The 12,130-nt window shown below is 39.2% G+C and overlaps 1 protein-coding gene across 1 annotated transcript; it reads right to left on the minus strand.

The window, feature by feature from the left end:
- Positions 1 to 831: 831 nt before the first annotated feature.
- On the minus strand, positions 832 to 10,340 carry LOC145224207 (uncharacterized). Its single transcript, XM_080090651.1, has 5 exons — positions 9,609 to 10,340; positions 7,160 to 7,310; positions 5,882 to 6,052; positions 3,781 to 3,927; positions 832 to 3,406 (listed from the first exon to the last, which is right to left on the minus strand). Exons 1-5 carry the CDS (start codon positions 9,824 to 9,826, stop codon positions 2,714 to 2,716), a joined length of 1,380 nt encoding a protein of 459 aa, XP_079946777.1. The 5' UTR covers positions 9,827 to 10,340; the 3' UTR covers positions 832 to 2,713.
- Between the last annotated feature and the right edge of the window lie 1,790 nt (positions 10,341 to 12,130).

Genomic DNA, 12,130 nt, shown 5'->3' on the forward strand with positions numbered 1-12,130 from the left:
CCAACTGACGACTGCAATATGTCTGGAACGGCGAAAAAAGTTGCTACAGATGGGTCAGCAGTTTTATCAAGCTTGCGTGATGCCGCAAAGGCAATTTCATGCACTTTTACTGACAGCCAGATTAAAACAATAAACAGCGTTTCAACTCCGCAGCCTGCTAATGAAGAAAACAAGGTATTTGATGTTGCCTTCACACTTAAAAACTTCGAAGACAAATACCCAGAATTATCTCACTGGAGTTTGGAGAAAGTGGGAACTGATATAGAAGTCAGAACTGGAACCCTTAAAACTTACGAATCCATTAAATGTGTACTTGGTCTTGCGGAGTCCCCTTCGCCTTTCCTATTGCTACACATGGTTAATATATTGGGCGAACACTTTGGCAGAAAAAACGTTAGGTATGTGTCAGAGTGTAACAATCCGATAGGTTGGTGCAAAGTGGCTGGCATACCTTTGCACGATGATGATGATTATGATAACAGGCATTAAAAAGCAATCAATCAACACCTGTTTTGTGACGCGCAATTTAAATGCGTAGTTGTGTGCTGCAAGAATATTTCTGCTGTAGCTATTTCTTATTTGTATATATTTGATGTGACGCACGTATAATTCTTGCTTTTGTTAGGTGTCGCACTTTGTCGCACACGTCAAGTAATTGGTCGAATGGTCTGGCGCGCCTGACCCATATACAGACATAAAAACCCTGATCGGGATTCGTCCCCGGGAGAGTCCTGGGTTTGAACCCCGTGAAGAAAAAAAAAAAAAATTGCAAAATAGTGTGATTTTATAAAGAGATCCTATCAGACAATAAGTCATTTATAACACAATCGATTGCAAACCAAACACACCCAATTTTTATTGTTTTGTTTAAAATACCGAAGCGTTTTGATTTTACGAGAAATCAAACCAAAATATTGATAAATATACCAAAAACAGGAAGATGAAAAGTTGGGAAAGTATTCAACGGTGATAATTTAAATTAAGTAAAACAGGGTTAGTGAGAAAGCGATGCAAGGAAGTAGTCGCAGTTGTCCAGGCCGGATTGTAAAGAACGATACAAGTACACCACAAAACAAATATGTACAGACAAGAACACAAATATATACAGACAGAGCTTGCCTTTTGTTATAAAGAAGATCTCATAAATAAATGAGGCCGTGGAACTTGGGGTCGAACCGGCTGAACAATCAACGCGATGACGCTGATTATAACGTCACGAGATGATGACGTCACATGTTTCGTCACTATGGACAGGTTTGAAGAACATTTGGTGGTAGGGCTGGCGCGTATCGGCGACAAGTACAAAAGGTACAAAGACAAAGGTACAAAGACACACAGCACACAAACAAACAAACACAAATATATACACATATAGATAAACACACACCACAGCAACAAGAAAACACACAGCACAATGTAAGGCACGCGGTTGAATGCATAAAGCACAACACAATGAAAACATTAAAGTTGAATTTTGCAAGTAGGTAGCTAATTTTAATGAGGAAGTTATAATTATTGTCGTTTGTTGTGAGTTTGTCATGTTACCATTGGTGGTCAGTTTTACTGTTTAGTTGAGCTTTTGTAAACTAAAACACAGAAAAAGGTACGAAACAACTGCAAAATCACATACAAAAAATTTAAAATTAAGGAATGTTGTGTATATTGACCACAGGAAGGACAAAAACAGCAACTTAAAACTACAACAACACCTACACAAAACCATAACACATAAGAATTTGTAATAAATCTATAAACGTTTAACAAACGTTGTTTAAATTCTTAAAATTCTATTTCGCTAGCGATAGGTAGAGTCGGTTTAAAAAACGGAGAAAAAACTGTTACAGCTTTTCGCTGCACAGAGTGACGACAAAACGAAATAGTGACATCATAATGACGTAACAGTTAAAATTGCGTCGCCAATTCGGTTTCTGGGAAGTGGCTGTTGAACGTTTGCTTTTTTTGCTCTCTTTCGCCTCGTTGTGGCAATTGTTGTTTTTCTGCAATTTCTGCTAGGTAGCAGCAAATGAAAGCATGTGAGTTTTGTTACCAACTGGGGATCAACAATTAACTTAACAGGATAAATGGAAAAATAAAAACGATGACATGAACATTAGATGCAATGCTACAGACAGTTTAAGGATGGCAAGGTATGAATGTCCACAACCTGTGTGTGATTTGACTTTGAATAGCACCTTAAAAACAAAAATGACTTTACAAATATCGGACATGATTTGAAACCAGTAAATTATGGTCAAAATGCCAATTTTACCAGTTTAAGTTACGTTAATAATAAGGTTGTGTGATTTATCTTACAATCATGTCGCTGTTGGCAAAAACTTAGAGCAAAAAACTGATTTTAGGTGAACAATAAAAAAGTTTAGCACAACTGCAAAGGCAAGACATGATCAAAAACATTTGCGTGTAGCAAAATGAGTCTGCTTTTTGGCATTCACTTGAACAAGTCGATAGCATTCTTTGTGACGGCCAACACTTGGAAAGCAATAAAGAAAAATAAACAGACACACGAGCATGACTGGCATGCAACGAGCATAGATAGAAGCATTCGATTGTTTTGTTTGTCCTAGTCGGCTAAAATGGAAGCCATTCGCTGTGTCATGTCAAACAAGCCTACATGTAAAGCATTAGGCCGTTGTCAGCATCTAAATAGTCGCTTTGCAAGAAGCACAAGCTCTATGCAGAAAAGCGTTTTGTTTTAAGCCGGAATTCCATTCACTTGCTCATCTCCATTCACCTGCTCGTTTCCGTTTTTTAACTGAGCCGCATTTTCCGACTTTTGTGATTCCACCTTTTCAGCGATTTCCGCGCCTTGTTTCGCGTCAACGCAATTGTCAGTTTCCACCTGTTTGGGATTTATCACCACGCAAACGTCGTCCTCCTCGTCGTGGCCATTCACTTGTGCCACTGGCGGCTTGGACATCTGTGCCGGCTTTGCAGGGAGAATGGGCAAGGCTGGGGGCGGCGGCGGAAATCCCGGAATCGTTCCGTTCATCAGCGGAAACGCGTTCGGATGGTAAATGTAGTGAGCGTTGGCTGGAGCTGGGGGTGGGTTTTGGGGCACAAAATGCGTTGAAGTGGCTGAGAGCGCGGCTGACTTTGGGGGAGCGCTGATAATCGAGTATGTAAGGATCGGCTGCATTCCCCCTGTGAGAGTAATAGGCGATGTGATCACGCTTTGACTGGTGTTGTTCGCTGATGACGCTGAAACGGTGACATCTGTTGGCTGTGGACTGCTGTAGGTTTGAACAACGGTGGCTGGTTGTGACACCGGGGCTGGACTCGATCCGCTCGTAGCTGTTTCAATTCCTTCTTGCACTGGAGGAGCTGGGATTGCCACCGGTGCTTGGATCATCCCTCCCATGTTGTATAGAGATTTAATTGGGCGAGCCTTCAAAACGTTTGAATTAAAATACTGCTAAATCTGATAATGTATTTAACCATTCCCAGATAAAAGTATTTACCTATTTATATTCAAGCGAATCGGTTTACAATAGGTCAAAATTGTGTTTTTTATCAGGCTATTTAAAATAAACCGTTGACAAAAGCTGTTAAAAAAGGTTGTATTTTTTTTCTATTTATTCGAGATTTCGATACCAGGACAAGCCTGAGCAAAATTTCCGATCACTTTGTTTGTGTCAAATGTGGATCAAGCAACATTTTGCCCAGCAGTTCACTTGTTTGAGTTTACGATTCTTAACGTCAGAGATTCGATTCTCGAGATTCGATTCTCGAGATTCGATATAATATATTGTTAGAAGTTACCTGGTCACATTCTCCATCTCTGCAGGCCTGGCACAAATCTGAGTTGTGTTGGTTACGTGGACGCCCCGGTCTTCTGTCGATGCGAATTGGCGGCTGAAGAAAGCCGTAATAAGTCTGGCCAACTTTGTTGTAAACGTTGCACATCACCTTAAGGATTAAAGCAATGCTTAAGTCATTTGCATTTAGGAAGAGATACTGGAAGTAAACAAGGATTTTTAACTCAAACATTTTAACTGCAATACTTTTAACGCACAAAGAGAGTTAGACGTGGGATGTGCGCTTTAAAATGACTCAAAATGTATTTAGAAACAGAAACAAAAACTAAACTTCTAGATAGTTTGTGTGTAGAGAATACATTTTTGTTGGTATTTCATCAAATCAAATCTATACAATACCATACGTTTAATTGAGATAAAAAAAACTATATAAATTATTGTTATCTACTTCAAATATGTGCTGAACATATACCGCCACTAGAAGGAACTGCACTTCTCATATGACAACATTTAAATACGTGGATATTGGTTTCATGTTACGCAGGCAACAGCCATAAATCAGGGTCAGGCAAGGTTTCAATGCATATAACCATAACACGATAGCACTTTACATATACAACCGGATGTTCAACCCAATTGTCCCTTGTGCTATTGTTTATGTCAAGAGAAAACCTTTTGTCAATATACTTGCGTGTTTAGCGTTACGGCAAAAGGCGTGTTGTATGAAAATGAGCATCGTTGCCGTTAAAAATGCAAATTTGTTTCTTGTTTTTGCATTTAGAGAAGACAAAAGATACCAGTTTATAATTGTTTCAATTTTTGTCGCAATATACCCATATTGTTTTATTGTACAAAGTTGAGAAATGTTATGTACAGCACTTGAGAGTATAAATGGTTTAAATAGGGATCTAAACATTAAACTCGCGCCAATCTCGGGAGACACAAGTCTCCAAGACTACAAGGAATGGCACCATTTAGTTTCTTTACAAAAACTTAAGTTAATAGTTCAAAAAGTGAAAATGTGTAATTGAAGCTCTGTTGTTTGAGTTAAGACCATTTGTTGCGGCACCTACAGCAACGGTATATCATCAGCAGTACAAAATGTTACAAAGACTCGCTACAGCGAAATCAAAGTGTTTGGCAAATGGGGAAGGCAGCAGTTTATATTTAGTATTCGATTCCAAAACAATAATTCCCAATAAAACGGCACTGAAATTCGGAGAATCCCATAACGGCCCTAAACCCGGCTATTCTAGGCAAATGTGCATCGCCAGAAAGACTCCTAAAACGTGCGCTGCGGGCAATTGTGACCGAAACTCCGGATACCGGTCCTGGCTGTTTGAATTCCCACCGACTGAAATGTACTTGGAAAATCGTCCCCACAGCAATTTGCCGGTTTGCGCTGCGCCAGAGCACAATTTCGGAAACATATTGGCACTGCAGCCTTATTGCTTTTGGGCTCGGACAAACATTTTACTGAGCGTTTACTGGTTTGTGTATTGCAACAATATGGCAGCGGCGACATACGCCCGAAAGTCCGTCTTCCTGTTAGGAGTGATAATTTGTCAACCGTTTCTCGCGCTAATCTGCACTGTAAACTGTAATTCTCTATTTTGGATGCATGTAATCTGATACTCATGTTATTGCTATTGGAATGAGTACAGTCCTATTTTAAGCTCAGATGCAGAATTACTCCGAAAACTATCCGCCCTTTCACTGTTGCAAATAATCATATGTTTTGATTTAAACATGGCAACGGGAAAAAGTAGAAAACAAAGATTTATCAGTCATTCAATATGTTGTCCAGCACTTAGGAGCGTTTTTAAGCTAAACATAATCTTTTAAATATTTTAATGTAAATGCAATTATTCAGGAGACAAACGCAACTGTGAATAAAACTTTTCAAAAAACAAAATCAGGGTGCATAATTTAACAGCAGAACATATACAGGACTTTTAGGATAATATGCAGGTGTCCCTATAAAACCTAAAACGCCAATTTCGAATTTTCAAAGCGAACTAGTTTTCTTAAAGAATAAATCATATTGGGCAATTGATTTTCAGCCTCCTAAGTTTTGTGCAAACTAAACACAAAACAAAACTTACTTTGGAAACTTCTTCCGGGTACCACATCACGTACTCGAATTTTCCTGAGTTACACTTCTTGCACTGTTGGCCGTACAACTTGAACTGCACGTAGCCGTTATTTGTAGCGTAGTCTAAGTGAAACCAGAAGGTCACTCTTCCCTTCATGGAGGTCCAGCCGTTACCACAATCCTAGAAAATAATCAACCATGTTGAGGTCATGAAATTTATCGACTAACATTTTCATATGAATGAACTCTTAGAGATAAAGATATTTTATTGCAAGTTACGTTTTAACAGACCACGGGCAGATTTTTGAAAAGCAGAAGATTGTGTCACTGTTAATAGAAACATTTTAATGAACCCTTTTGACTTTTAGCTGATGAATTTATGCAAAATGTATTAGGTTCAGTTTGTTGCCAGGACGTTTATCACAAAGTATGTTATTATATATCACACTGGATCGCGTAAATATCTTAGCTTCCTATAAACAAGTTACCTATAACTACCGGACATAGTTTCAGATTTTAACTTTGTCAGATTTTATTCAACAAAAATAGTAGTTTTAATTTTTTATTTGTTTAATTAGGTGCTCGAAACCGGTAAAGTGTTTACACAAAAAAAAAACAATATAACTGTTAAAGCGTGAGATCAGTCCTAATTGGAGAAACATGTTTATATCGTGATGTCCAATAGCAAAAAAATGTGCACGCATAAGCATTGGCTCGTGCACGACCATAAATTATCTGCACAGCTAAACGGAAAAGCGGAGTGAAGTGGGGTTGACAGGATGGAAGATTTAAACGACGTGGGTTGTCATATCGCGTGGGTAAAAAGTCAACTTAGTCTTCGTTTTTGAGCTCCGATAATTTTATCTCTCTCTTATATAACTCAGCTTAATAGGTCATGCGTGGAACAGATATAAGCTATCCACGTGGGTTCGAAATAAGTTTAAAAATGGGTTGGGTGGCAAGCATGGACCACAGACATAAATGTATCATGTTAAATCGTTTAACTAGGCCTATATCATGGCTGCTTTTGAACGATTCCTACACTACCCTAAATCTTTTTCCAAGTAGGCCTATCCTATTACACTAGTTATATCTAATTTAAATTAAAAAGCATTTTAGCAGGGATAGTTAGTCAAGGATGTCGTGCACTCTTAAACATCCATTAACTGAGGCTATAGCATATACCTGGAGCAGTTTGCAAAAAAGGCCCACAACGCTTGTGTTTTGCAACAAGATCACATGTGTATGATAGTTAAATGGTTTTCAAGAAGAACGTTTTTTGGTCTACCTGGCAACAAAACCGAACTTTGGCGCTGTCCCGGTGAAATTTCCACTTGAGGGGCGGTGCAGAGTTAGTGATGGTGAGATACCAGACATGAGGGGGGTAGAATGTGCTGAAGAGTCGGCTAAACTCCCCATGCCAAACAACTTCCATTCCACTGTAAAAAAATAAATAATAAATAATCCATAGCCTTAAAACATAAGCAAATCAAATTTCTACAAGTAATGAAGATCTATGTCCTAACAGCAATTATTAATGTATTTATGAAATTAAAGAGTGGTGTAAAACAAACCCACAGAACCAGGCTTGGAGATTAAGTATATGAGTACTTAAAACATAATATTCTTATATGTTGGGGCATTGTTGCACGGTTGTCGCAAACTGAATCACGAGTAGCCAGAAAAAGATGTTCAATCTATTGTGTTATATTATGCAATGAGTAATAAGGGCTGTGTGCCGAAACTGTGCGTTTATTGATGAGCTCGGATCGCTCCGAAACAAACAATCTGTTCTATCAGGGCGTCCGCTTTGTGATTCATAAAGCACAAACAATTCATCTATAAGCATGGGGCGCTTCTTTATAGCCAGCATCCATAATTAACTGATCTGTCTCGCAGCGGTTTGCAGTAAGGCGACCGTTTCCCCTTTAGTCGCGTAACTCGGTGTTCTAAAATTAATAGACCCGCATCACTCGTGAAGTGACTCCTTGCGAAAATAAAAAAACTGCCAAGCTTTTCAGACTTTTCAAACATTGGCAAAGTCCAATCGTCGCAGAAGACCTTTTAGAAAATTGTGGTTGGATAAACGGTTTTAAAGCCAAAATAGGCCTGGGTTGGTTGTTTCTTTTCCGGGAGTGGTGAATGGAAACATTTTTGGATTTTTTGAAAACACAGAAATTGTTAAATGCTATGGAAAATGTTTGGAACGCAAAGAAGTTATGGTTTCGGTGTTTAAACTTGTACCAATAAGCAAAGAGTTTGGTAACGGTTAAGATAAATGGCACCCTTAGTAAAATTGTGACATTTCCCTTTGCGCGGGGATAAACAATTAATTACGATTACAATGTCTAATTAAAACACGTTGCGAAATATACGCCATTAAGTTGTTGAGATACATTTAGAATAACCTAGGTGAAAGCGGATTTATCACCTCACGTAACCCCAGTCAAGTGACCCCTTGTTGCCCGCGGATACCGGTTGAACGAGCATACGGCGCCACGCACTGCTATATAACTCTAACATACAGCACAGCAGCACGATGGCCCTCTGTGAGCGTGTGTGTGTGCGTGTATAGAGGGCTGCTGCAGTTGCTAGTGAAGGGAAGCGATCTTTTAAGCTTCCTGTGCAGTACTTCCGCACAGCATCCAGCCAGCAGCCTTCTCAGGGCTGCGATAATACAGCGATGGCCCGGCGACCGTTTGTCTAACACCGTATCTGTCATACCAATGCGCTTCCATACACAATACTATATGCGCACCTATATACTATGGAGCTAATGGATTTACGAAACTGCAGTGCTGTCTACATAAGATAGTTTTATGTTATTCATGCATTTATACACGCCCGTACGGCAGAGAATTCACACACTTTAGCTTTAACCCTAAACGCTAAGACGAAAAGTTGTTAACTTATAGAATTGTCGATTTGGTGGTTTAAATACAAGAGTACAAGACAACTGGGCAATCTTAATTGCAGCACAGGGTTTGCAAATGTCAATGGTATATAAATATCAGACAAAAATGTATTCTTCATGTCTAATATTGCTTGCAACGCGTTTAGTGTTTCAAATGAATAAGCAAGAAGACGCTCTGATCAAAATGACGTCCTTTTCGACATACACGATTACATCAAACATGTGTCACATAGAGACACGTCAAAAATGCTTGCAAATCATTTGTTTATTTTTCGATATATTTTTGCGTCATTTTTATCTCATTTATGACCAGCCGCGCATACAGGAAGAACGAGGTATATTATAACGTTGCGACAGTTACGTTGACAAGATTACTCGCACATGGCCCGTGATAATTTCCTTTTCAGGCAATCAAGTGCCATTGTCAAAAACCGACGTTAATAAATATATACACCACCTAATAAGGTATTACCCTGATGCTATCTTACTGTACAACGGGCTTATTTATAGGGTCAAGCTTATTTATAGCTTATTTCTATTTGAAATAAGGTTTGGTTGAAAGATTTGGATTGAGCTTTTAAACGTACATAATGAAGTATTAAACTTATGATACTTAATTCGGAATCATTTGTTTAAGGACACGTGTCAAGGAAAAACTATTCGAGCATGACAATGTTATCTTTCGTTTCAAGTCTAAAACTGTTTAAACATTAGTGAATTAACACGATCAAACTTCTTATTTACGAACACTTGGCATTATTACGTCACAATGCAACAAACAGTACACATTAAGTTTCAAATTTTAAAAGAAAACAAGACTTACTCGTTGTAGCAACCTCCTCCAACTGGAACTATGGGAACTTGCATTGTGTGAAGTGGAACGTTTTGAAACGTAGCTCCTCCATTAGTGGGGTTGGCCCCATATGCCGTGGTGATGGGTATGGTTGTCGGGGGCAGGGGTCCAGGAATGGGTCCGGGAAGGGGGCCTGGGATTGCCCCAGGAAAGTTGTAGAACTGCGGGATGGCGACTGTCGATGCCATGTCTTCTTGAACACGTTGCTGGTGTAATGATAAAATTTACAGGTTTGCTAAAAGTCCGTCTACGTAGTTTCTTCCTTTCTCTGCTTCGATGAATAGCAAATTGTTATACGCCGTTTTTTCACGGGATGAAACTGGATATACACAGAAATGTTCAATTCTCTTTACTCTGCTGAAACTTCGGGGTGACAAACAACAAACAGCAAACGCCGATTACAAAAATGATTTCTGATCGACCGAAGGAAAAACGATCGTCTTAACTGCTACTGGGTATCTGGATATATGCACTAACAGCTTGTGGCAGCTTGCTTCTCATAGCTACTACGGTGGCGTAACGGAAATGCGTGCGAAAAAGGACCAGCAGCCATTTACATCAGTGGCAGCCTGTTGGTGCTATACACGCGACTGCAACGCTTCTTGCCTGCCTGCCGATGAGCTTAGATATGTGTCTGTGCCTTGCAAAGCCGCTGGATAAAATGCAAAACACTAGTGCCAATGTGGTAACACCGCACCATTTTACACATGCAATGCGACTGTTTGAAAAAAAAAATGAATTTGGAAAAAAATATTAGGGTCGCTTATATTTGCTGTTTAGTTTGTATGATAGTTATTATAATGATAAGTATCTAGCTCTGTAAAAAATTGCAGAGCTTGCCACACACGTGTTTCTGGATGCGAACCAGCTTGGTCTAACGCCTTATCCGTTTGTGTATGCGTTACAACATATATATAAAGTCTGAAATGCGCATATCATTATAAGCTATTTATTATATTTGCATCCGTCAGTGGAAATGCATGCAGTTCATTAGGAACCCTTTTCTAACAGTCACGGTCACCTCAATATATTTTAAAAATCGGTAAAACCGCAAAGTTTATGAATAACTGGAGTTTAAAGTCCTGACATGACAGTCGTCAGGAAGTATATACGCAACAGTCAAATTACGTTACATGACATTTGCATAATTGATCATTGCAGTCGCTAGCAAACTGTTTTTGAGCAAAACTCTTATCTCCAAGGCCAAGCGAATAGCATACACAGTTCTAAACCTAATGATTTTAAAAACCAAATAACACCTTTGTTTAACAAAGTGCGCCACATAACAGCGAAAGTAAGGTATCAGGAGGTGTAAAAGTGATACTTTAGGAATAATTTGTCTACTCTTGTAACGTCTCACATCTAATTAACACAGGAAGGAGGTTGCTTTGCTCTATCGGCACTGACCAAACTTATAAGACTTCCGATTTTATGGTTAAAGAGAAACTTCTTCTCATTAACATATTGCCCGTGTTATGACAATGCGCAGTCCTTGTCCCATACAGACGAGATCTTAACAAATTTGCAAAAAACAACTAATGCTATTTTAGTGTGCTGTTTGCCATTCAAAATGTGTAACAAATCGCGGTTTTTCAGCTAGTCTAATATTTTTCTATTTGTCTTGCATATACCTCAACAGCAAGCCGGTTTATAAAAAAATTTTAAGCCGAAATACAGATTAGACATCAAACATCAAACGTAACAGGCTTAAAGGACCTTATCTGAGGATTACTCTAAAGTTGACAACTACACAAATTTAGTTTGACAACTAATTCAACAGCAAATATTAAACCAACTTTTCAACTCTATATCATGAGCTGTTTATTCTCATCTTTACAAGCTAAGAAAGATGAACTATAGCTGCTACCATAATGTCAAGTTCGCGGCATACATCCCTTATATATTCACCGTAATACGAAAAACGTTTGAAAGTTACCAAGGTGGTGGACATCCGTGTTCACAGGGGCCAATCGCTGTGTGCGGACTTAACCCTGACGGCAAGTTGGCTCTAGACTAGCAGGGGGCATCCAAAACGGCGAGTGGCTCTACTGGCCAATACGAACGGTGCGAGGATTAGAAGGCCCAGGCGACTTGCATGCGTGCGACTGCATTAAAGCGATGTACAGGAAATATCCCAAATTAGTGGAAAATCTTCGCTGGGCACATAGATGTTCAGGATACGTACTGACGTTTCTTATCTATCTGTGTCGTCTTGTGTTTTCAGAGAAACTTTAAGAGGTGTTTGCGGGTGGTTTCCATGGAAATATGACTTTTTGGAATTGTTTTTTGGCGTATAAAATTCATGGCCATGACGATATGAGGTTGTTTAAGTAAAAAGGGTTCAAACTCATGTCTTGGACATTCTTTTGGAATTGCTAACCTTTGTGGCAATAGAAATATGTAATCCTGGTGACCAAGTATAGGCCTGTCTCTTGGTCCACACACTCAAACGGGTTTTAGCTGCTACGTAGCGATGGAAAATGTCGCCGCGC

Source organism: Phallusia mammillata, chromosome 4 (assembly GCF_965637545.1).
Source record: "Phallusia mammillata chromosome 4, kaPhaMamm4.hap1.1, whole genome shotgun sequence".
Taxonomy (NCBI): Eukaryota; Metazoa; Chordata; class Ascidiacea; order Phlebobranchia; family Ascidiidae; genus Phallusia; species Phallusia mammillata.